General features: G+C 29.4%; 1 protein-coding gene across 1 annotated transcript; it reads left to right on the forward strand.

Annotated features, from left to right (window-relative positions):
- The first annotated feature begins 19,242 nt into the window (after positions 1 to 19,242).
- Positions 19,243 to 22,696, forward strand: LOC101515629 (ethylene-responsive transcription factor ERF115). Its single transcript, XM_004491978.4, has 2 exons — positions 19,243 to 19,563; positions 22,031 to 22,696. The coding sequence occupies exons 1-2, from the start codon at positions 19,440 to 19,442 to the stop codon at positions 22,507 to 22,509; spliced, it is 603 nt and encodes a 200-aa protein (XP_004492035.2). The 5' UTR covers positions 19,243 to 19,439; the 3' UTR covers positions 22,510 to 22,696.
- Positions 22,697 to 27,426: the final 4,730 nt, after the last annotated feature.

A 27,426-nucleotide genomic window follows, 5' to 3' on the forward strand; every position in this document is an offset into this window, starting at 1 on the left:
TTATATATATTATTGTATACATATATATATATATATATATATATATATATATATATATACATATATATATATATTCTCTACAAAATTATAATACATTATATTTTAGTTTTTATTGTTAAGCATATATTTTTAAATTAAAAAATTTCAAGCATATTTACAACAACATAAAAAATTAATCTACCAAAAATAAATTTAAAATTTGATTGATTTGTTTCTAGCTTCATCATGCACTAGAGTGCAAAATAATGTTTTTAAAATAGAGATATTAGATTGGTTATATGTCACATCGTTTTTAAAAGGTTTAACTGCAGTTTTAGTTTTCGTATTTTTAACAATTCAAGAAATTAGTCTCTCTATTTTAAAATATCACAGTTTTTGTCTATCATTTGATTTTTTAACTAAAAAAATAGCGACTAATATATTTTAAATAACGTAACATATGATATGATGAAGTAAAATGATTAATACCCACAAAATCGTATTAAAACTCTTTAAAAATATAACTTTCAACTCTAGAATTTTTTTTTTTAATATAATTATGAATAATTAATGCATCTAGATGGTTTTATATTATGAAATAGTATGTCATGTCATTTTAAATATGTCAAATCGTTATTTTTAGTTAAAAAAAATAAGGAAATAACAAAAACTATCGACTTTTAAAATTGAGAGATCAATTTGACAAACTTGTGAAAAAGATAAACCAATTATGTGAATTGGTGAAAATAGATCAAAAGGTGAAGCTCTAAGAGTTTGGTCTAGTGATAAAATAATACTTTTTTAGAAGTTCAATTTTTTTAAATTTAAACAGTACTATATTAACACGACTCTCCCTACCATAAATTGGGGTATACCATACCTACCCTATGTTTTTTTTCAAAAACAAAAGACCAACATTTTTGAAATCAGACTTTCTCTTAGTAGAGAATGAGAAACTATCGTATTGAAAAGGTTTGAATCTATAACAATTCATTAGAAAAATGTCTACTACATATGCTCTATTTGATTATAATTATCATTATTTAGTTAGTATTTGATGAATTTATAGCTGATGAGCTAACTTATAATTTATAATAGATAGAGAATAAGTTAATTGAAATATTTAATAAAATTAGTAGTTCAATTAATTTAAGATTACAAATTTTATATCTATTATTTATTAATAATTAAATTTATATCAATTAACATTTAAAATATTTTAAATTTAATCATTTAAAATTTGTGTTTTTAATAACTTAAAATTTATTAATCTAATATATTTTTTATTTATTATTACTAAATTAATTTGTATTCACTAAAATTATATTTTAAAATATATTCAACACATATTTGTCAATTATAGTGAAATTTAACCATAGATAACAACAATTTATAAACATATAATAGTTTTTTTAGGCAATAAACATATAATAATAGCATTAATTAAAATAAAAAGTTATTATACTATTAAATACACTTGTATTAATCCAAAATAGCTTATCAAAATAAACTTATCACCAATAGCAATATTATTACACATTTCCCTTTTTTTAAAAAGCGAAATGACCGATTTTTCATATTTTTATTTTAATATATAACTATATATATATATATATATATATATATATATATATTTTATTTGTAAAAATAAAGTTTAATTAAAATAATAAAGATAAAATTCACAGAAAAATAATAAATTATACACTATTTGAAATATCTTATCAAATAATGTTATATGCAAGTGAAAAAAAGCTATAAATTTATTACAAAATCATTGTTACTAATTAACATATATTTTTTGTCATTTTAACTTACAAGATATAAGCTACCTTACATGTCTTTCCAAACATAATCATATCCATTAACTACTACTATGTTTTTATGCAAAAGAGGGCATTCAGTACTAGTATTTAATTAATAACAATTGACTATGCACTACGCCAGAAATGACATTTAACAGCGCCCATTTTACAGCGCTTTCTAAACACAAGCGCTGTTGTAATTATATTTTAAAAATAACGGAACCTATTACAGCGCTTTTTATGTAAAGCGCTGTAAAACAAGCGCTGTAGTAGGTCATATAACGTTTGCGCATCACGTTATAAGGATTTTACAGCGCTTGTCAAAAAAGCGCTGTAAACGGAAGCGCTTTCGCGAATCAGTTACAGCGCTTTTTTCACAAGCGCTGTAAAACACATGCGCTTTCATTGAATTTAACTACCTATTATAGCGCTTTTTTCACAAGCGCTGTAAAATACATCTTTCAAATAATTATATACGTTGGAAACCCTCATATCCTCTACATCATTCAAATAATTATATACGTTGCGAACCCTAATATCCTCTACGTACTGTGCGGCCATCTACGTTGTCTAAGGTATTTTTTACACATGATCTGTTCTGTTTTGAAATTGTCAAAAATTGTCAAAAACTCATACCACATGATCTGTTCTGTTTTGAAATGTTTAGTTGATATTGGTTTCTTTTTGAAACTTGTTGATATGTTTTGAAAGCTTATTATTTTTGTTACTGCATTTATATAGGTGGTATAATATGGATAGGAAATGGATTTCAGCCAATCGATTGTCAAAAGAGTATGAAATTGGAGTGAAGGAGTTTGTTGAGTTTGCAGTGAAGAATGCAAAAGATCCAAATAGAGTAGTTTGTCCTTGTTTAAAATGTTGTTTTGGAAAACGTGTTAGAGAAGATGAATTAGAAGGACATCTAGTATGTAATGGAATTGATCAAAGCTACACATGTTGGATAAGACATGGTGAGAAAAAAAAAGGAAACATTAATTTTGAGAATAGTTCGACATATGCTTCAACTGACTTCGATACAGATACATATGAGCCGGACCGAGTTGATGAGATTGCAAAAGCAGTTGAAGAAGATCTTCGAGATTGTCCTAAAATGTTTGAAAGTTTGTTGAGTGATGCAGAGAAAGAATTATATAATGGTTGTACTAAATTCACAAGACTGTCAGCGATATTAAAGTTGTACAACTTAAAAGCGAGTAATGGATGGTCTGATAAAAGCTTTACGGAATTATTAACACTCATAAAAGATATGTTGCCAGATGATAATGAACTTCCCAGTCGGACCTACGAGGCTAAACGGATTTTGTGTTCTATTGGAATGAGTTACGAAAGGATTCATGCGTGTCCTAACGATTGCATTTTATTTCGAAACGAATATGAACTACTTAAGGCGTGTCCGAAATGCAATGTCTCTCGATATAAGAAGAAAGAATCTACTCCAGCAAAAGTCGTGTGGTATTTTCCTATAATACCAAGATTTAGGCGCATGTATCGCAGTGAAGAAGATTCAAAACACTTGACATGGCATGCAGATGAAAGAATTAGAGATGGAATGTTTCGACACCCTGCAGATTCCCCACAATGGGCAAAAATTGATCACGAGTATCCTGAATTCGGGATAGAGTCAAGAAATCTAAGACTTGCACTTTCTACTGATGGAATGAATCCACATGGTCTTCAAAGCATCTCACATAGCACGTGGCCTGTGATTTTGGTAATATATAACCTACCTCCATGGTTATGTATGAAGCGTAAGTTTATGATGTTGTCTCTGTTAATTTCTGGACCCAAACAACCGGGGAATGATATCGACGTATACTTGACTCCTCTAATCGAAAATTTAAAAAGTATGTGGGAGACAGGTGTGGAAGTTTATGATGGGTATAAGAAAGAATGTTTCAATTTAAGGGTTATGTTGTTCGGCATAATTAATGATTTTCCAGCATATGGTAATTTATCAGGATATAGCATTAAAGGTCAGTGTGCATGTCCTATATGTGAAGAGAGTACAAATTGGATGCGGTTGAAACATTGTAAGAAGAATGTGTTTCTTGGACATCGTAGATTTTTACCTTATAGTCATCAGTATCGTGGGTGGAGAAATGCATTCAATGGAAAATCAGAGGAAGGTAAAGCTCCTTTAGCACCGACTGGATATCAAATACTTGAAAAAGTACAAGGTTTGACCAATAAATTTGGCAAACCTTTTGCGGGAGAGCTGGTGAAAACTGGGTGGAAGAAAAAGTCAATTTTCTTTGAATTGCCATATTGGAAGTCATTGTATGTAAGACATTTCCTCGATGTGATGCATATTGAAAAAAATGTATTTGAAAGTGTTATTGGTACGTTACTCAATGTTCCAGGAAAGTCTAAAGATGGCGTCAATGCAAGATTGGACTTGGTCGATATGGGAATAAGAAATGAACTGGCTCCAGTAAAGAAAGGAAATCGCACATATCTACCTCCAGCCGCTCATACTCTATCTAGAAAGGAAAAAATTGTTTTATGTAAATTTCTACACGAAGTTAAAGTTCCAGAAGGATACTCTTCGAACATTAAAAATTTGGTTTGTATGAAAGACCTCAAGTTAAAAGGTTTGAAGACCCATGATTGTCATATTATAATGGAGCATTTGCTACCAATAGGTATACGTTCCATTTTACCTGAAAAAGTTCGACTAGCCTTAACTAGATTATGTTTCTTCTTCAGGGAAATTTGTAGTAAAGTGATCGACCCTCAGAAATTACCGACATTGCAGAGGGAAATTGTTGTTACTTTGTGTGAGCTTGAAATGTATTTCCCACCATCGTTTTTTGATATAATGGTTCACCTTACTGTTCATCTGGTTAAGGAGACACAACTTTGTGGGCCAGCTTATATGAGATGGATGTATCCGATAGAACGATATATGAAAATATTAAAAGGGTACGTAAAAAGTAGAAGTCGACCAGAAGGTTGTATTGCTGAACGATACATTGTTGAAGAGGCTGCTGAATTTTGTACTGAATATCTGTCCAATGTTGAATCCATAGGGCTTCCCATGTCTCGTCATTCGGGAAGACTATCAGGAGAAGGGATAACTGGAAGGAGACTACTGACTATATCAAGGACAGAATGGGAGCAGGCACAATTGTATGTTCTGCACAATGATGATGAGGTTCAACCGTATGTTACAATACACATTGATCAGTTATCTCGTTTGAACATGAATAGGAATCAAAATTGGATAACTCGAGAGCACAATCGAAGTTTTGTAACATGGTTAAAAAATCACATAATGTCAAAATTTGATATAGACCCCGGATCAATTTCAAATAGATTGAGGTGGCTAGCAAATGGTCCGAGCTTACATGTCTTTTCTTACACTGGTTATGTTATTAACGGCTACACATTTTATACCAAAGAACAAGATGATCAGACCACTATGCAAAATAGTGGAGTCACTCTCGTAGCTGAAGCGATGCATGTCTCAAGTGCAAAAGACAAAAACCCAATATATGCAAATCTATCATATTTTGGGGTTATCGAGCGCATATGGGAGTTAGACTACACAATGTTTCGTGTTCCCATATTTGGTTGCAAGTGGGTCGATAATAATAATGGCGTTCGGATTGATGAGTCAGGATTCTTGCTTGTCGATTTTAATAGGGTGGGATACAAAGACGAGCCTTTTATTTTAGCGTCGCAAGCTCAACAAGTGTTTTATGTCACTGATCCTTCTAATGATAAATGGTCTGTTGTCCTATCGACCAATAAAATAAGTGATGATAACAATAATGATGAAGATGTTGGTAATGATCTTTTATTTGCAACATCACAACAACCACATGAAATTGATTCAACTGATGATGGTTTATATCTTAGAGATGATCATGATGAGGGAATTTGGATTAATCCATCGTTTCGTATTGTAAATGGACAAACAAATGTGAATGTCACCAGGAAAAGAAGAAGGGCATCTTAATGTATATATATGTTTAATTGTTTTATATAAGCTATGCATGTAATCTGAACTGTGTTATTGTAAATATGCATGTAATCTGAATTGAGTGTTTTATACTAAGTTCTGATTAATTTATTTTCTGATTAATTTATTTTCTGCTTATATTTAGCTTGATTTGAGTGTTTTATACCAAGTTCATGTAACAATGAGTGTTTTATATTTAGCTTGATTTACATGAACTGAACTGAATATAAATTAGTAATTTACATGAACTGAACTGAACTGAATAGAGAGATTCTCTTTTGCTCAGTGCATATATATATATAGATTCTTCAGAATACTCATTTCTAATAATTCATCATCTCCTAAAGTATTGTGATAAAGACAATGATAACAATATTTTTAATCCAATAAACAATGATAAAAATGTTTTTAATGTCATCCCAACCCAAATAAACCAAACACAAAAATAAAATAAAGAGACATTTTACAGCGCTTATCTTAAAAAGCGCTGTAAAAGATCCTTTTAAAAATAAAATAATGAGTGTTTTATACCTTTTACAGCGCTTTTCACACAAAGCGCTGTAAACGACTCTTTTGAAAGTGAGTAAAAAAGACATTTTACAGCGCTTATTTGACAAAGCGCTGTAAAAAAGCTTTAAAAATAATATTCATCAGACACCTAATTTCTTCAAACACCTTGTACGCATCATGGGAATCCAAAAAACATCAGACACAAACCCATTTCTTCAAACACCTTGTACGCATCATGGGAATCCAAAAAACATCAGACACAAACCCATTTCTTCAAACACCTTGTACGCATCATGGGAATCCCCAAAAACACCAGACACAAACCCATTTTTCGCAACATGGCAATGATCCTGAATACCAATTAAGTTTCGATTTAAGAAGGAAAGAGAATGTAAAGAGATAAAAAGGGTGTTGAGGTGGAGATTGAATTGTGAAAGAGTAAGCTTTGATGTTTGTGAAGAAGATGCATAAAAGGAGAAGAGTTTGGTGAAGAGGAAGGGATTTTTGTGGTGACCAGTTACTACTATGTGGGTTTTGCATGCATGTTGAGCTTGTTTAAAAAATAACATAACATAACAAAACACAAAAACAATAAGGCCTTTTACAGCGCTTATTTGGAAAAAGCGCTGTAAAAGAGCCTTTTAAAATTAACATAAAGAGACATTTTAGAGCGCTTATGTGGAAAAGCGCTGTAAAAGGCTTTAAAAAACATTCATATAACATAATAACACACGGAGGTCTTTTACAGCGCTTATTTGGGAAAAGCGCTGTAAAAGAGCCTCTTAAAATTAACATAAAGAGACATTTTAGAGCGCTTATGTGTAAAAGCGCTGTAAAAGGCATTCAAATAACATAATAACACACGGAGGTCTTTTACAGCGCTTATTTGAAAAAAGCGCTGTAAAAGAGCCTTTTAAAAATTTAACTAAAGAAGCCTTTTAGAGCGCTTATGTGTGAAAGCGCTGTAAAAGGCATTCATATAACATAATAACACACGGAGGTCTTTTACAGCGCTTATTTGAAAAAAGCGCTGTAAAAGAGCCTTTTAAAAATTTAACTAAAGAAGCCTTTTAGAGCGCTTATGTGTGAAAGCGCTGTAAAAGGCATTCATATAACATAATAACACACGGAGGTCTTTTACAGCGCTTATTTGAAAAAAGCGCTGTAAAAGGCATTCAAATAACATAATAACACACGGAGGTCTTTTACAGCGCTTATTTGAAAAAAGCGCTGTAAAAGGCATTCAAATAACATAATAACACACGGAGGTCTTTTACAGCGCTTATTTGAAAAAAGCGCTGTAAAAGAGCCTTTTAAAAATTTAACTAAAGAAGCCTTTTAGAGCGCTTTACAAAATAAGCGCTGTAAAAGGCTTATAAAAAGCGCTGTAAAAGTGTTACGTATATATAACAGTTACCTCTTCAGTTTCCTCTTCATTACGTAACCTTCATCTCAACCTTCATTTCTTCTCTTCTTTTGCAAACCCTATCATCCCGTCCTTTACGAACCTTATTTCCACGATCATCTCCTTCATTTCGAACCTTATTTCCATCCAAGATCATCTCTCCCATTTCACACAATATATTTTCATTGAAATACGTAACCCTCATTACGTATTTCTTCAAACCGTATTTCTGTGAACCATATTTCTGTGAACTTTCTGCAAACCCTCTTTTCTTTGCATTTCGTCTTTCTTCGAACCATCATTATTCAGGTATTGATGTTATTAAATTTTTGTAATCATTAGAATGCATGTTGAGCTTTTTTAAGATATACTGATACATGTTGAGTTTGTTTATAATAATGCATGATCCATGTTGAGCTTGTTGATGTTATACTAAAGTGCATGTTGAACTTGTTGTAGTTAAATGGATACAAACAAAGATTTAGAAGTTCAAAATGAAGAAGTTGGCACCTCTAAGACTTACGAAAAAGAAGTCAAACGTGGTGCAACTATCATGCAAAGGGTGATTAAAGCACGGAGCAGTGGCATTAAATTTGAGGTATACTATATATACTCTGTTTGCTGTGTGTTTTTTTATCTTTTTTTAGGGTTTAGGGCATGTACTTACTATATGAGTTTATTAGGTTGGCTGGAACGAGAGTGGTCAGCCAGTTGACCCCAACAGCTCCATGTTTGTAAGCTACATTGGGGCTGTTGTTCGTCAAAATGTCCCAATAACAATAGACAACTGGAGAGATAAGGCGTTGAAGGATGCCAAAGATATCATCTGGAATGACATTCAAGTAAATATTTTGATCTACTCTTTTGTCATTTATAATTTTTTTTCTGTAAAATACATTACTTATAATTGTTTTCATTGCAGACCACTTTTGTTCTTGATGAGGAACGAAAGTCATATGTTTTGAGAGTTGCTGGGAAAATCCATCGTGGATTTAGATCCCATCTCTCAAATTTCTATCTAAAAGATAGAGAAGGAAACACAAATGCTGAACCTCCAAAGATATATCAACATTATATATCAAAGGATGAATGGAGTGCATTTGTTTCCAAACGTTCTGACCCGGCGTTTGTCGTAAGTGATTAATTTATTAGCATTTGTGTTTTATTATTCATATTCGTAGCGTATTTTAAATTTTTACACAATTGCTATTTTTTTTTTATATAGAATATTAGTAAGGCAAATCGCGAACGGGCAAGCAACCCAAAACACCCATACAAGAAATCACGTATGGGATATGCACGCCTTGAACAAAAAATTGTAAGTAATTAAACATCACTTGTAATTTGTATTATAAACTATAGTGTGTAACTAATTTGTATTATTTTGTTTATGATTTTAACGAATAGAGAAAAGACACCCAAGCCGATCAACCCTTGGGTCGTCATATCTTATGGAAGGAAGCGCGTGTTAACAAAGAAGGAGTGGTTGATAATGAAAATGTCAAGAAAGTTGTAGAACTTTGTGTAAGTATATTATCACTTTAATATTTTTTAATATTGTATTTTAAAAATGCTATTGAACTTATCTTTTTAATGTTACATGTATTTTAGGAAACTATTGAACAAAGTTCTGAAACTCAAGAGGGCAACAAGGATACGTGCAGGGACATTCTTGGGAAAGTGTTTAATGTCCCTGAGTATTCCGGTCGAGTGAGGGGGAAAGGATTTGGCGTAACTCCCAAAAGCTTTTTTCCTCAAGAGAAGCGCCAAAAACCTTCCAACGAGGAAGTATTAGAGAAGCTCAGAATCTTATCGGAGCAAGTGGCACTCTTGGTGAATACGAATAAAGACAAGCAACTTCCGGTTCAGCTCCAACCTGAAATACAAATGGAGAGTGAAACCGGGAGTTGCAACGTCGGTTTGAAGAGTATTCCCGAGGTAATTAATTACTTACTACTTACTTGCTTATGTAATTACTTATGTATTAAACAAACTTATATATTAACTGTACTTATGTTTTAACTATTGATGTAGGGTGTCACTACATGTGTCCTATACTTGTCCTCGCCGACTCAACGGAAGGTGGGAAAAGGAATATTGCACAATACTTCGGGAGAAGTATTGCACAATATTCCGATCCCCGCGGGCCATGTCAAAGTATCGCCTACGGTTGCTTTCGAACCAACTGCACCGTTGCCCATACCGGACAACGATGGAGATATGAAGTTCTTAAGCGACGCTATTGGCAGTTACGTGGCATGGCCCACACACCTTGTTGCCCTCGAAAAAAAGATTCCCAAGGACAAATCAGTTACATCTCCCGAAAAGGTTTGTCACATTTATTGCCTAAGGTTTTTTATTTTTTCAGATTCAATAAACTAACATTTTACCTCATTTTTGTAGGTCCAAATAAATAAACCACCCCTACAGCCAAAAAAAGGCAGCAGACCTCAAAAATTGGAGGTTAATAGGGCTGCCAAACTACAAAGGCTGGAGGGTAATAAAGCTGCAAAACTTGCAGCAACAAAAAATCTGGATCGGGGAAAATCGGTCGCTGCTGCTGCTGCTCCTAATAAAAGTCAGCCACGCCTTGGTAAATACGGGGCGTGTCTTGACATCCAAATAAAAAGGAACATGGGCAGCAGCAACGATTCGCCCATTGTACAAATGAATCAAGACATCTTTGGAGATGAGTATATTGAATACCTCGAAAAGGAGCAAATGTACGATCTTCTCGAACATAAGGAGCTGAGTGTTACTGTAATCAGCTTGTACATAAGGTAAAAAATACTTTTAATTGCATTTATTTGTAATTAATTAAATGTATTGGTAATTAATCTAGTTTAAAATTTTCATTGAAGGTTTTTGTACGAGAAGGTCGTGTGCACGAGGAAACTGTCAAATAAATACTCATTCTTGTCTCCGCATAAGATGTCGATGTTCAAACTCGATCCAGACAATGTAAAACACTACATTGTAGATATGTTTTTAAGAAATAAAGAAAGTGATAAATTGTTCTTGGCACCATATAATTCAGGGTACGTAATTTTATCTTTTTTAATTGATGAGAATTTAATTTATTAGTTGTCTATAAACAAAATTGCTTAACCAATTTTTTGTTGTTGTAGGGCACATTGGGTGCTATTTGCAATCAATGCGGTCTCTGAAGTGATATACTATTTGGATCCCGTGCACGGCGATTACACCAATCACCCCGGAATAAAGAATATGCTCGACACGTAAGTAATATTCATTTATTTCTTACATATATATATTTATATATATATATATATAAATATATATATGTAAGAAATAAATGAATATTACTTACGTGTCGAGCATATTCTTTATTCCGGGGTGATTGGTGTAATCGCCGTGCACGGGATCCAAATAGTATATCACTTCAGAGACCGCATTGATTGCAAATAGCACCCAATGTGCCCTACAACAACAAAAAATTGGTTAAGCAATTTTGTTTATAGACAACTAATAAATTAAATTCTCATCAATTAAAAAAGATAAAATTACGTACCCTGAATTATATGGTGCCAAGAACAATTTATCACTTTCTTTATTTCTTAAAAACATATCTACAATGTAGTGTTTTACATTGTCTGGATCGAGTTTGAACATCGACATCTTATGCGGAGACAAGAATGAGTATTTATTTGACAGTTTCCTCGTGCACACGACCTTCTCGTACAAAAACCTTCAATGAAAATTTTAAACTAGATTAATTACCAATACATTTAATTAATTACAAATAAATGCAATTAAAAGTATTTTTTACCTTATGTACAAGCTGATTACAGTAACACTCAGCTCCTTATGTTCGAGAAGATCGTACATTTGCTCCTTTTCGAGGTACTCAATATACTCATCTCCAAAGATGTCTTGATTCATTTGTACAATGGGCGAATCGTTGCTGCTGCCCATGTTCCTTTTTATTTGGATGTCAAGACACGCCCCGTATTTACCAAGGCGTGGCTGACTTTTATTAGGAGCAGCAGCAGCAGCGACCGATTTTCCCCGATCCAGATTTTTTGTTGCTGCAAGTTTTGCAGCTTTATTACCCTCCAGCCTTTGTAGTTTGGCAGCCCTATTAACCTCCAATTTTTGAGGTCTGCTGCCTTTTTTTGGCTGTAGGGGTGGTTTATTTATTTGGACCTACAAAAATGAGGTAAAATGTTAGTTTATTGAATCTGAAAAAATAAAAAACCTTAGGCAATAAATGTGACAAACTCGAGAAAGCGCTGTAATATGCACACCCATATATGAAATTATGGGTGGGCATATTACAGCGCTTTTTCGAGAAAGCGCTGTAATATGTACACCCATATATGAAATTATGGGTGGGCATATTACAGCGCTTTTGTGAGAAAGCGCTGTAATATGCACACCCATAACTCATATGACGGGGTGCATATTACAGCGCTTGTTGTGAAGAAGCGCTGTAAAATGTGCATAACAAGCGCGCGTTGTATTTACATGTTTTATAGCGCTTTTATAAAAGCGCTGTTGTATCATTTACAGCGCTCGTTTCCACAGCGCTTATTTTTTTGAAAAAGCGCTGTAAATGGCTTAAAAAAAGCGCTGTAAAAGCCGTTTTTTCGCGTAGTGATGATTATATATATATATATATATATAACATCTCAAAACATATAATTCATTAAATATATTAATTAATCTAACCTATAACGTTGTAAATAGTTTCAAGTGATGACAATGGATGAATTTACACCATAACAAGACAACTCCAAAGCTAACTACCACGAACTATTAATTTTGTTCAGATCTTTTTCAAATTTATCTTAAACAATTTAGTATGTTTTAAATTTAAAATCAAATTATAATTAAAGAAGAGGTTAAATCAAAGTTATTTATATGTGTGACTTTTGAATTAGTTATAATAAAAGTTAAATTTGTTTGTGACGTTTATTTCCTTTTGTTCTATTGATTGGCTAATTACCATGATGATTTTATGTTGTTTTACTCCCAAAGATTACCCTGTATGGTTTGTAATTGAAATTTGGTGCTCTTACTTAATGTACGTTCCTCTTCTATGTTGTATGCATAGTTGTTCATTTTTTTTGCATAGTTGAAGAGTGTCTATGGTCGGTTGCTATATGCTTTGCACTTCTTATTTTTTAATGGATGTTTCTTTAGAGAAGATATTGACAAATTAAAAAGGGAGAGTTTGAGAGTGTAAATTCCCTTAGGTCAAGATTTCGTTTATTTTGAGTGATGTCAAAATGAGACTTAGTTTAGATTGTTAAATTAGTTTCTCTCAATAATCTTTGAAATCTTATGATATGAGAAAATTAATATTTTAAATTTGCATTAAAATTATTGTTAGAGTCTTTTTAATATTGGGAAAAGATGGATTTAAAAAATGCATTACAATCACAAAATTCACATATTTTGTCAGTGTGATTCGAATCATGCAGAGGTAGATTTGAATCACCCAATCAGAAATCAATTGATTTAAATCATTTGAATTAGAAATCTTGTTGATTTGAATCGTCAATTAATTTTAGCGCATTTGAGCAATTCATAGAAATGTGATTTGAATCATTTTATAAGTGATTTGAATCACCTTGTAAAAATTTCTTTTAATTGAATTTATGATGATACAAATTAACATATTAATTTGTTGTGAATCAGGCATGTGTTTTATTATTTTTAATGCATTAGATTGGCTTTTTCATTACATTATGTATAGACACTTACTCTCATTCATTAACATTAAGGAATGCCACAGTTTTATGTAAAATCTCGTTCATCATCACTTTTTTTGACAACTCTTTAAACTCTCTTATGTGATTGGTTTTCATTTTGATAAACTAAGATAGAATCTGGTTTTGTGAGTGTTCTATAGTTTGTGGAAAATTGATTGGAATCAGTTGCAAGTTGATTAAAGGAAAAAAAGAAGGAATTTCATTTCACATAGAATTAAGGATTCTAGATTTTAGGTTTTCATTTTTCTTCAACGTTGAACTGAAGGAGAAACGATTCTTGAGAGTTGAAAATTCAAAGTGTTGATGTCTTCAAAATTGAAAGTGTTTGGGTTTTTTTTTTCTTTCAAAATTCATTAGAGTTAGATGGCAATTGATTAAGAATTAATCAAGATCATTAGTACTCAAGGATTTTGGAACCAAGTTGATTCTAGGAACAATTTCTCTACGTGGTTTTGATGCTAACAAAAGTACTTTGTAAGAACAATTTATTGCACTAGAAATTTTACAAAGTATGCAAAAATTAGAATAGAAAAATCGAAGGAAACGACTAGAGGATACCACCAGAGGAAGTAAAAAGGTCGCAAGAAACTCAATCAAATCCATGCTCTGGAAACATTTTTGCATCTGCCTCTGATAGTGTGCTTTTGGTAGTTCAGCGTGTTTCTACGTATGTCTATGAAAACTAAAACGTGCTTCTGATTTGCATGCCTTTAATGAGTCAGTCTATGCGGATGCCTTTGAAATCTAGTGAGCCTTTGAAGATTCAACATTCCTTTGAAGAATTATGTGCCTCTAAAGATTCTTCATGCCTATGATGAACAATAACTTCAGTATGACTCTGATGAACAATATGTTTGAGCATGCCTCTGAAATCTGAAACTATTGTTCAAGTTTGCATTTGAAACATATATTTTGTTGGCTCTGAAGTTGCCTATGCCATTCATTCTAAGTCACGGAGCTTTGCATCTGACTCTGATTATTCAAGCAACACATCATCTAACTCTAACAATCAAGTCAATGATTATGATAGAGAAAAGTTAACGACTCTAATGGAAGGTCAAAAGCTCTGATAGATTGAGAAAAATATGGAATTGGACTTAGTTGTATTCTTATCTATGAATGTCCAAGAACAAGTGCATATTCATTCCCATTCAAATCAAATCAAGAATACGAAGAAAGACTCAAGTGAATTAATTTGCAAATATAATTTGAACAAATACGCATAATATCCTTGTAGAAAAATTGCTCAGATCATATTCGAAAATAAAAAATTGGCTATGGGTCATATTATCAATACATATCTTTCAGAATTATATTTGAAACAAATATTTGTTGACCAAAGTTATATTATTCTGAATCGAACCAAAGTTATTTGAAAAAACCTCAAGAGCTCGATTTTCTAAGTAGTCAGAATTTAAGGTTTTAAGTTCTTGCAAAGAACTCATTCAACGTTATATTATTTAGTGTTTAATGCTTCATTGCAAGTGTGGGAAAATCATTATTACAATTAGCTTGTTAGAAGCAAACTAATCAAATTCCAAACTCTTATAACCCACCATGATAGTAGCTTTAGTGTTCTCTAAGCAATCTGGGATTGTCATATTGTGTTGATCTTTATCTCCTTAATTTATGTTAATGTCAATGTTAAGCTTGATTAATAAATTTTATGTTCTTGGATAATTCTCTGCATGTTAAGTCTTAAACTTATGATAAAGAAGTTTGATTTACTAATATGCAAAAAATTAATCCATAGTTGATTCAAAACTTCTTAGTGATTGATTCAATTGAAATGAAATTTTGGTTTATCTTAAATCTAATATTTACCAAGTTAGTGTTGATACTTAGGTAAAATTTATAATCTTGACTGCCGAATTTTATTTGACTTGTCCTCGAAATTGCATTTTTGTGTAATTAGCTATTTGGTTATTGTAATAAGTTTGATAGTTGTATTCAAAACATAAACCAACTGTGTGTAAATCAATTAACTTACAAGTAAATAAATAATTAATTGAATCATGGTTCAATTAGCATATTGTGTACTTGATTGTTTCTTATTATCAAGATTTTGTGTTTTGCTATCAATTTAGTGACTTTCATTTAATCGATTTCAATAGTGTTGCAAAAACTTTTTCTAAAGATTGAAAACCGCGATTCCACTTGGATAACCGTAATCTATTCACCTTCTCATGTTGCAGGAAGTCATGTCACTTACCAATTTATTTACATTTTCTTAAATATATCGAACTAATAGGCTTAGAAATACTTTTTCAATCACCCGCATTTTGGTCTTTTTAGCTTAATAAGCTTTTAAGTAAATCTTGACATGTTTGTTTTCAAAAAATGCCTAGTTTGGTCTAGGTTTGATGTAGGCTAGATTATTTGCTCTTATCGATTGGTTTGACCTATTTCTATCTTTAGTTAAGCCTCACATAGTCCAAATAAAATAAGAGAAAATTTGATTTTTGAATTGATAATATGAAAAAGATGATTATAAGATATGTTAGATGCACTTTATATAGTGATCATAATTTAATAAAGTGATCATAATGTTAGTGTATGTTGAAGTAACAAGATTATCACTAGAAGGGGTTGAATAGTGATGACTTTAAAAAATTTGTTTCTTAAATTGCTTATCCTCTTTGAGTGAGGATAATAAGTTAACCGGAGTTATCCTTAAATAGATGAAAACTAAGGACAAAGGACAACTATTAGGTCATGTGGTTGTGAGTTAGTGATAATAAAAGTTAAATAGAGTAGAGTTTAGAGATAAACACAAAAGATTTATATTGCTTTAACGTCTAATCCTCACAACTTTTGTGACATTTTTCACTAGGGTTCAAAGATCTATCGTCAAATGATATCACCTTACACTAAGTATTTTTCTTAGCCTCACCAAGCTTATAAAAGAGTTCCTTCTCTATCCTTACAAACTTTTATAAAATAATTCGAATTTCTGAGAATATGAGGACATACAAGTTGAGAGTTTTGTTAGAATGTGATAAAAGATATAACTCTGCTTCAAGATGAATTTACAGAAATGATGATCTTAAAAATATGTTTGACATTAAGGAAAATTTATGAGATAATTGATAAGAAACTTTGAACAACTTAGATCTTGATTGCATTCTTATTTTTTGAGGAAGAGAGCTTCATTTTTTATAGATGACTTGGAGCTTCAAATTTGAGGTGCAGTGAAATCTAGTCATTGGAGTCTTTGATGGTTGCACATTAGTCTTGTGTATAATTGCAAAATTTCCCTTCATGCTTTATCCTCGCATTAAGTATACTGAAAGGATGATTATCTTGATCCATCTATAAATATGATCATGTATGAGGATGAAGCTTCCATTCTTTTTTGTGTGACATTGGCTTTTGCTTTTACTTTTTTCAAGAGCTCTAAATAGTGTGTATTTAGTGTCAATGACATCACTTTTGTACTTTTGTATTGTTGATCTCTATGTCAATATGTGCAAGGCTGATTGATGGATGATGTTCATCATCAATTTTTGACTACATACGTTCTAGATCTTGTACATTTATTTTTAAACTTATTTTTCACAACTACTTACAAAAATTGGTTACCCTGGTGCTCTTTTGCTCATATTGTCAATTTTTTTGTATGCTTGAGCAAAATACATAATCAACCACACTAGACAAATTCATACTTGAGGGTTCATTTATCTTTTGATATGATCAATTTTGTCGATGACATGTTTTTAAAAATAAAAACACTCAAGTGAACACTTAGATAACAAATATAATCATAATATTAATTTTAATCAAGTAATTTTGTTATCTTCAAAATATTTAAAAAATCATTTAAAAAGAGATTTTGTCTCAACATATATCTCTATCTTCAATACATAATCATAAATAAATTTGGGTGTTAATTTCTCTTACCTTAATCTCTTTAATTTCAATTAATGCAATTATATTAATCTTGTTAAGAAACTTTTTGTTCTTGATGAATGTTTTGCATGTTTAATTATTGAACTTTGTAATACAGAAATTTGATATATCAAAATAATTTGATATATATATATATATATATAAAGTCAATAGTCCACAAAATTATTATTTTTTTAAATATTAAAAAAGTATTTATAATTTCGATATATACAAATGCTGTACAAAAAATATCTCGTTTATTCAAAAATTAGAATGAGTATTTAGTTTGGAATAAAATAAAACTTCAATTCATTAAATCATCATGTACTACAAAAGAGATATATGCTGAAAGGAGGATTGTGATGTGGAAACGACCAAAGATCATGCGTGGATACTATCAATAAATAAAAACACAATTGGACTATGTCTATATGCTGTGTACCAAACCTACTTCACATTACGGCTGATGCATTTGGCATATGCTTATCAAGTGAAAGAAACTATCTAACTTGGAATATGGGATATGGACAACTCAAAAGGGTCCCTCAAAGTAATTCTCACTAAATATATATGTCAATTTACATCCGTAACACGGAAAATTTTTGTTTGTGAAGATGATGAGGAGGGAGAACATTTTCGTAGAGATTCAATCTTTGAATAATTTATCTATATGTGCGCGCATACAAACATTTTGTATATTGTATTTATTTGTCTATTCACACAATAGGTATATAAATTTTATTTCCTATGTGATTTTTATTTTACAAGATTCAGAATAGTGTCCTTATGTTACATTTTGTATTAAGATTGAGTCTATTTTTGTACCCCCAATCACTTTACTACCGGCTATGCAATTTGTTCGATGGGAGGCATTGAATTCAAAATTCTTCACAAACCGATGTCTCTTTATTTTAGCAAGAGAAAGACAAAGTGCTACTATACTAAAGTGGTATCATGTGATAATTGGCAAATAAAATATACTCTTCCTCCCATAATTAATTTGACTATTTCATAGAAATTAACAAAAGTTTTCTTTTGTACATTTACAAATTAACAAAAGTTTATAATTAAAAAGAGAAAATAGTATTTACAAAATTACTCATCTAAGTATTGGTAAATGTATTTTCATTATCATAAAAATAAAGTAAGATCTATTGAATTAACAGTGAAGTATATAGTGTTAATTAGATGATACAATTTTAAAAATACAATTATTGTCATTTAGAAAATTGAAAGTGTCAAAATTTTGAGACTTTCTTTTTCTACAAATAGGTCAAAATTATTATAAGGCAGAGATAATATAAAGGATATGTACCATATAATTTGTAAATTAAAATCTACAAAAATATTATATTTTAATTTATCTCTTTTATTACCGACTCATTGATTTAATAGACCATTAACTCAGTATCCTAAGTTAGTCAATTATTAATTTGCTTGTCAAAACACAAAATTTCATAGAAAATATATATAATTTATTTAATTAAATACACTTATATTTTACTGTTATATATATTTTAAAAATTAGTCATTTTTAGAAATAATTTATATTCGCTGACCGCATAAAGTTTTAGGTTCGCCGCTATTAATAAAGGTTGATTATTTGATATGAAACATAAATGGGACCATAGTTTTTTATCGTCACGATAACTATGCATTAATGAAAGGACTTGTATTTGTCAGACAAATTCAAAATATAAAATCAAAATTAGACCGTTTAACCTTAATCTAACGAATTATATCTTATATAGATTTTATGACCGTTTGTAATCCGTTTCTTTTGAAAAAAAAAAGTTTTTTATTATAAGAAGGATGACTCCACACTTTTTTTGTGTTTTTTTTTAATCATGTCTCAACATTATTAATTTAGTCATGAAACTTTAAATTAATGACCTAACTAGTATAAGTATATGGGCACTATAATACCTTAAGATCATATTCACATTCACAACCTAAAGAGTAGAAGAGCAAATTAATAAACTCTAAAAGTGGATCCAAGAAGACATGGAAAGTTGCCACTATCTTCACAAACATCAGAGGCTAAAGAGAAAGAGGATGACACATTATTAAATGATGAATTTGATGCTTATTATGCATCAAATTCTTGGTCTTCAGACACTGATTTGTCTACTATGGTTTCTGCCCTCTCTCAAGTTATGGGAACATCTACCAATAAAAATAATCCACACATGACACAATCAATTGCAACCTCAACTAACATGGTCAAGGAAGAACCTCAACCTCTTCTAGATCAAGGTTTGTTTCTAAAATTGTTTGTTTCTTTCCTTTTTCTTCTTCTTTGTTTTAATGTTAATTTAGCATTTTAAATTTTCCAAAAAAAAGGACTATTATGCTATTGTGGGAACTTGACCATTTTTCCGTAAAAGGGACACTTTTTTACCTTAAAATTCCAATTATATATAGGCTATGGTCGAGAAGTCCTAGCCATTTTTAGTTTTTCTTTCTTTTTTGTATTTTTGGAGCTTGCATTATACTTCCATTCTGATTTAAGGAAATTGTTTTTTTTTTTAATAACTAATTTTAATTATGATAGTGTCTTAAGTTTTAGTTCAACTAATAAATGTTGATATTGTTAAATTAGACATTATATTTCGGGTCGAACTCAAAGTTTTGCAGTTGTTTGTGTTTCTAGTAATATTTACTATCTCGTCTAGGGACCCAACAAAAATATTAATTATATTAGTATTATTAATGTTATGATGAAGATAGAACTCAAATCTCTTTGTCACTTTAATCTTTAACTATTTCATTTTAATTGTCAAATCAACCTTATATATCTTTGATCTAACTAAATTTTTAATTACAAATAGTTTAGACTAGGCTTCATTTATAGATGACATCCATACATATACGATCTTTACTATTAATAATATAAAGTACATTATATTATTTCTTTTGAACAGATATTAAAATTATGAGTTTAATTCTTGCCCATTTAAATTTAAAAAGCTTTTTAGTGGTGATGAATATAAGTAGTCATGACTTTTATCTCTTTGACTCTAACTATCAAATTAATTTTGACTGCCTTGCTAGCTAGTAATTTCAACTTTGGAAATATACTAAATGTTTTTGAGCACTGATACTCAAATATTGTTTGTTATAACTTATTTTAGAAAATAATAATTTTATGAAAACAAAAGATTTAGAATTTTTCATTTAGTTATGAAAAAAAATAAAAATTTAAAAATCATCTCAAATGAAAAACTCTTATAAATAATTTCTCATAAAAATTATTTTTAATAATTAATTATTTAAAAAATATTACGGTAAAATAAAATAACTTTTTATTATTTTTAAATTTTACTGTAAATTATCAAAATAATCTGTAAATTATAGAATATCAAATTTACTTTTTTTTTTAATTAGTATATATGTTGTTCAGCCACTTTCTAAAAAGTAAAAGTCAGTTTTTTTAAAAGAATATTTTAAAAAATTATACTTTTTTCATTGCATAATAATTGACTCGTTTACAAAATAAATTATTCTAAAATGAATTACTCTTTAATTTCTAATACAGTTTTCTTCAATTATAATCTTAGATTAATACCACTTGGCATCATTTTATATGTAATATATTTTACTATATATTTTTAACATTGGTAATATATCAATTATTAATAAAGATAATTTAATAAAAATTAAATTCTCTTTCATTTATATAATTGTTTTAATATGTATAAAATAATTAAATTACTCAATTATTTTAAGACAGTAAATAATTAATTAAGTCAAATTAGATAGTTATTTTTCGTTGATTAATTATGCTTTATATGAAAGCATCCGCAAAATAAAAATTCTAGATGACCAAGCTGACATCAATTTTGAGGGGAAATCAAACTAACGGTAGAAATCTTATTTGGCACATATGGACAACTTTGACCAGTAAACGATCCTTTATTCTAATTTGAAATTGTTAATATAAAAAATATTTAATTATAATTTTAGTCTTCTCATTTTTATTGATTCATGAAATTAGTTTTTCTATTTTAAAAATCGACGGTTTTGATCTTTCTTTTAATTTTTTAATTAAAAAATGATGATGCGATATGGTTTAAATAATGTAATATATGATACGACGTAGAATTATTAACACTCATGAAATTGAAATAAAACGCCGTAAAAACTTATATTTCAACTTCAGAAATTTTTTATATTTTTAATTTAATTAATAACATATGAATAGTTAATGCATCTAGACGGTTCTATATCATATAATTGTATGTCACGTCATTAAAAATATGTCAAATCGTTATTTTTTAGTTCAAAAATCTGAGTGAGTAACCAAAATTGTAGATTTTTAAATTAGAGAGACCAATTTCGTAAATCAAAAAAAATATGGGAACTAAAACTGCAATTAAATCTAAATAGAATATAAAGTTGACCAAATAATTTATTAGTCATAGTTAAATTTAGATACTCCCTGTCAATTCAATCTTATATAAAATAGTAGAAAATCATATATAATTTCATGTATTTGCATTGCAAAGTAAGAACATCAATTACTTTAATTGTTTTTAAGTTCTAGTTTAACTGGTAAAATATCGATATTATTATATTGACTATTATAGTTTAATTTCAAGTTTATAAATTTCCAGTTGTTTGTGAATTTCTAATAATATTTACCGTCTCGACAAAAAAAATCAATTAATTTAATTTATGATTCTCCCCTTGTTATTTTGCATTTGATTATGGTAATTAAAAGAGAGCACAAAGAAACCACACTACAGAGGAGTGAGACAGAGACCTTGGGGAAAATGGGCAGCTGAAATTCGTGACCCAAAAAAAGCAGCAAGAGTTTGGTTAGGAACATTTGATAATGCTGAAGATGCAGCTATTGCATATGATAAAGCAGCACTCAAATTCAAAGGCACAAAAGCTAAGCTTAATTTCCCTCAAAGAATAGTTCAATGCAACAACAATTCTAATATGTTACAACAACAACAAGGTTCTTATAGCAACAATTTTAATATGTTACAACAACAAGGTTCTTATAACACTTCCACTAGTGCTACTAATAGTTCCATTCAACAAAGTGGTTGTGTTTCTAATGATCAACAAGTTTTCCCAAACTTGTTTCAATATGCTCAAATTCTTTCTAGTGATGCTGAATTCCCTTATTATGCATCCAATCTCTTCAACCAACAACAACAACAAGGAGATGATCATCATCCACCAAGCTAGTAGAATCTATATGTCAATTTTGATCTAGAAAGATTAATGGTTCTCCCATTTTGTTTCGAATTTAAAGTGTATAAGTATTATTTGAATTATATCTTTCAATGTGGAACTAAATACACTCTAGTACATCCATCTCAATGAAGGAATGTGACTAGGGGCGGATTGGAATTTAACAAGAATTTTCGAATTATGTTACTGCTACACTTTAAATTTTTTAAATCAATTATGTGTTTATTATCAATTCATGCGTTGAAAAATTAAACTTTTTAAATCAGTTGTTAGTATAAAATAGTCAAAATAAAAGCTATTAAGAGAAGCAACACTCCATTTGTAAAAGTGTCTTTGGTAATGCGGTGAAAACAAGTAAATGTATGATCGATGTGAAACTAATAATTGTAGTTTTCAAATTGACGTGAATTGACACTATGAAAACGAGTGTTTCCAAACTTTTGACATCAAACCATATTATTATTGTTTGCTTTGAGTCTTTGTGTGTAAATTTTTACTATTTTTTCTTTTCCAACAAAGGTGATTTGGTGAGTTGAGGTTTGGATATGTATCTAGCAAAAACTCATTCTAGTATATTAATTCAAGTATCATTTGAGTGGAAACTAAAGGAAGAGAAAAAAAAAAGAAGTAAATTAATTCAAGTATCTTTTGACATGTTACTTTTGAATGTCTACTTAATTATTGATTGTGATGCAAAGTACCTAAGAGGACAATGAAACAGCAAAAGGTTCTTTCATTATTATAGCCGTTTTTCAAAGCAAATCATGTCCCATGCATGATAGTTGATACAAAAAACGTGGTTTGTGATTCATGGATTGCATAAATACTTCATAATTAAATATTTAAAAAGGGGCTTCAATTCTGGAGTCATGGATCTAGAATATTTTACGATTTCAATTGCACTATTGACTATGACTAACATGACCACAAACCTAGAAACCATATGACCACTTAGACAATCTATAGGTCAATTTTTTCTATTTGACCTCATTAATATTATGTTATATAAAAAAGTGACATTTCATACACTCCAATCAATCTTGTTAATCTTCTATCAATAATATATTATCTCACAAAACGAGGGTGACAAGACGAACATATATATATATATTGCCTAAATTTGGTATATATTGTTAATGGAGAATAAATACATAAACACAATAATAAGTAATACGTAGGGGATATAAAATTTCTCTAACTTGCAAGAATCCGTGAGGAGCAACAACAAATATATGACAGCAAATTAATTTAAATAAATGAGCGTAAAAAAACATCGATATTTTAACGTAGAAAACCCTTCAATACAACGTTAAAACCACGGATTGTTCATACCAAAGAAATAGATCCACTGTATCAAATAAAGGTACAAGATAATCTCAAAATGATGAAAAAATTATGTCTATTACCAGCCAAAATAGCAAAGCACTAAAGCCTACAAATGAAAAGCAAGAAGAAAGAAAAACATCCAAACAACCTGCTGATGTGCGATCACGATCTCTCCCCCTACAAACGTCGTTTCACCGATCCGACCGTTGAAAACGAAGACCTGAGTGTTGCTAACCTGCTGTCCAAAAATCAGCTCGATCCAACGATTAACGAATGCGCAATCGATGTTATTCTTAGACTGATTTAACAAAATCGAAAATAGGTTTACTCTTCTCTTTTCTCTTTTGGTTGTCGTCTTTCCTTTTAAAATAGTTTCTCTCTTACAACTCTAATTAGACCATTCTCCACTTAAATAAGTGAGACATGTGCACTACTATATTTGAGTATTTCTCCACATAGAAAAGGAGCCTAAAATACAATCGTTGTTGCGAAACATAGACCTTAAATCAATCATATGCAATTACGATAAATAAGTTTTAGTGATAGATCATTTTCAATGTTAATTTACATGCCTAGACATGTTTTTATTCGTAGTCATCTACTTGTAGCTCTATCATGATGAGTTTCCCAAACTACAATAAAAGTCTTAATTAAAGAAGAAAAACTTAAAGGACACAAGATGGAAGTTTCACACAAAAATATTGTTTTTAAAGACATTTTTTATCACACACTTAGGTGTTCTTATTTTACATTTATCATTACATATCACATCACTTGTATATTTATAGAGAAAATAAGAGGTTTTGCAGCTTGATAGACTTCAAGTTGCAAAAACTTTGAAGTAGAAAATAAGGGATTAAAAAGTTTTTATCAAGTTAAAAAGTTGTGCAACTTGATATTTATCTATTGTTTTTATGAAGTAGAAGTTATATGTCAAGTTATTATTCTTATTCTGTTTAATATTGTTTTGGTTAAATAGTACATGCGGTCTCTTAACTTGATTTCAGTTAACGTTTTGGTCTTTTTTATCTTTTTAATTTGATCCTTTATTTTAATTTTAAGTGACAATTTGATATTTTATGTTTTAAAATACCAACAATGTTATTATTTTTTTTTACAAAAATTCAAACAAATTATAAAAATTTTCAAACAAAACCCATAAAATTAATTATCATCTTCAATATAATACAAATTTCATCAAATGAATAACTCAAATATTCAAATAAACTCCTATTTTCATCTCCAACAATATCAAATTCATCAAATAAAGAATGAAAATATGAGTTTATTTAAAGTTTTAAGTTATGAATTTGATGAAATTTGCATTATACTGAAGATGATAATTAATTTTAGCCTTAATTGCAATTTTGGTCCCCCTATTTTAGTTGAATCGTAAAAGTAGTCCCTCCATTTTATTTATCCCTAGTTTTGATCCCCAAATAGAATTTTGGTCTATAACTTGATGAAATTTCATTTTTTTTCGTTTATTTAAGTCACAATATGTCTCAAGATCTCATGGTACAACAGTTGTACCTGAAATCTATGATTATAAGTGGTGTGGTGTGGCTTAAAAAAATGATCATTCATCAAGTTTTAGACCAAAATTTTGTTTAGGGATCAAAACTGGAGAGAAATAAAATGGGGGGACTACTTTCATGATTCAACTAAAATAAAGTGACCAAAATTGCAGTTAAGCCTTAATTTTATGGGTTTTGTTTGAAAACTTTGATGAATTTCTGAATTTTTATTAAAAAAAAAAAGGATAACATTGTTGATATTTTAAAATATAAAAGATCAAATTATCACTTAAAATTAAAATAAATAATCAAATAAAAAAAACGATTATAACGTTAACTAAAATTAAGTTAATGGACTACAAATAAATTGAAGTATAAATTAAAAGTGTTGAAATTCTAACATGCAAATATAAGTGGAATCTGTATGTAAGCTTTTTATATCATCTCTCATTCACTTAATCTATACAATATTATCCTTGCCAGTGTTTCACTTACTTATATGTTAGACCCATTGAATTATATTTTAAGATTAATAATTAATGTTTTAAATAAAAATGAATCTAAGATTTGTTTAAATTGTATAACTAAAAGGCATAACAATCAAAAAAATATAATATAATTAGAGCTGTCAAAAAAGCTTCCAACTCTAAAGTTCTTTTAAATTTTTTTTATTAAGCCTCTAATATTAAGTCCCTTATCAAAATAATTTTTTTAAAGCTCTGGCCCATTATTTCATGGGGCTTAAGGGAGAGGGCTTATAGGTCCCAATATTTTGTTAATTTTGAGATTCTTTAAAAAAAAAATTATACTTTTTTATTCAAAAAAATATCAATAAAATATTTAGAAAAATTTTAAAATATTTTTTTCTCAAAAAAATTTGTGAGAAAAATAAAAAAATCGAAAAAAAATTGTAAATCATTTTTTATCGAAAAAATTTATTTCTAAAAATAAATCGATTCTTTGTTTAAAAAAGTTGGCCTATAGACTCACTAAACCCCCAAAATTTTATGAGACTTTTAGTGTGGGAGACTTTGTTTTTTGGGACCTTTTAAATTATAAATTTTTTTGGCTCATCCAGCATGTGGGCCGGGATCAATAAATAAAGGGCTTATCAAATTAACAACTCTAAATATAACTATGAAATTTAGCTACAGTTACACACATATTATTAACAATTCCATGAAAACCCCGAGAAGAAATCTATTTCCCTCAATATGAAATAAAAATAAAAATTCCCTCATCCAAAAAGAAAAGAAAGAAATAGTATATAAATAATATTAACGATAAAAATAAAAAATTAAAAAAAATGTACAAATAATATTGATACAAACGAATAAGAAATATTTATATTTTGAAATTCTGAATTTTTACGATGAAAGTTTCCAGATAATAACAATTTAAAAAAATACAACAAAAGATCGAAGATACAGGAAACAAAGATAATGAAAAATTAGAGGAGAAAATAGAATAGAAAAAAATAAACAATCAACTTTTATTCGTCTTTGTCTTCTCTTTTAGTAATGACTTTAGAAATTTACAACGGATAGAAACGAAAAGAAAAAACAATTTGCACTGATATAAAGTATTCAAATGTCTCGTAATTTGATTGAGACAGACAAATAAATATATACGAATTGTACTAAGGATGAAAATAAATATATTGAAATTGTATTAAAGAAAAATATTTAATTGCAGTTTTAATTATTTTATTTTTGTCAATTGACAAAATAAGTCTCTCTATTTTAAAATTTAACAATTTTAGTGTCGATTTTAAAATAAAAGGACCAATTCTTGTGAGAATAGATAAATCAAAAATTATAATTATGCCTAAAAAAGAAAGAAAAACAAATTAATGTTTTGGTATTGTGTGAAATAAATGAAAGGACAAATTAATTCAAATACTAAGAATGATGGAGTATAAAAAAAATTGTGAATTAAAAATAGATACAAAAATGCAAATAACTATACTTTTAATATTGTGAGAAGTAATAAAAACATAAATTAATAAATAGTTAGAGTAATAAAGTATACCAATTTTTAAAATTACCATCAATTTGAGGAATTTTTT

The sequence above is a fragment of the Cicer arietinum genome, chromosome 3 (genome assembly GCF_000331145.2).
Source record: "Cicer arietinum cultivar CDC Frontier isolate Library 1 chromosome 3, Cicar.CDCFrontier_v2.0, whole genome shotgun sequence".
NCBI classification, from domain to species: Eukaryota; Viridiplantae; Streptophyta; class Magnoliopsida; order Fabales; family Fabaceae; genus Cicer; species Cicer arietinum.

Coding starts and splice junctions, on each gene's coding strand:
- LOC101515629 (XM_004491978.4), top strand. CDS start 19,440: ATGGTTTCTGCCCTCTCTCAAGTTATGGGAACATCTACCAATAAAAAT. Junction 19,564..22,030: donor TCAACCTCTTCTAGATCAAG/GTTTGTTTCTAA, acceptor GGTAATTAAAAG/AGAGCACAAAGAAACCACAC.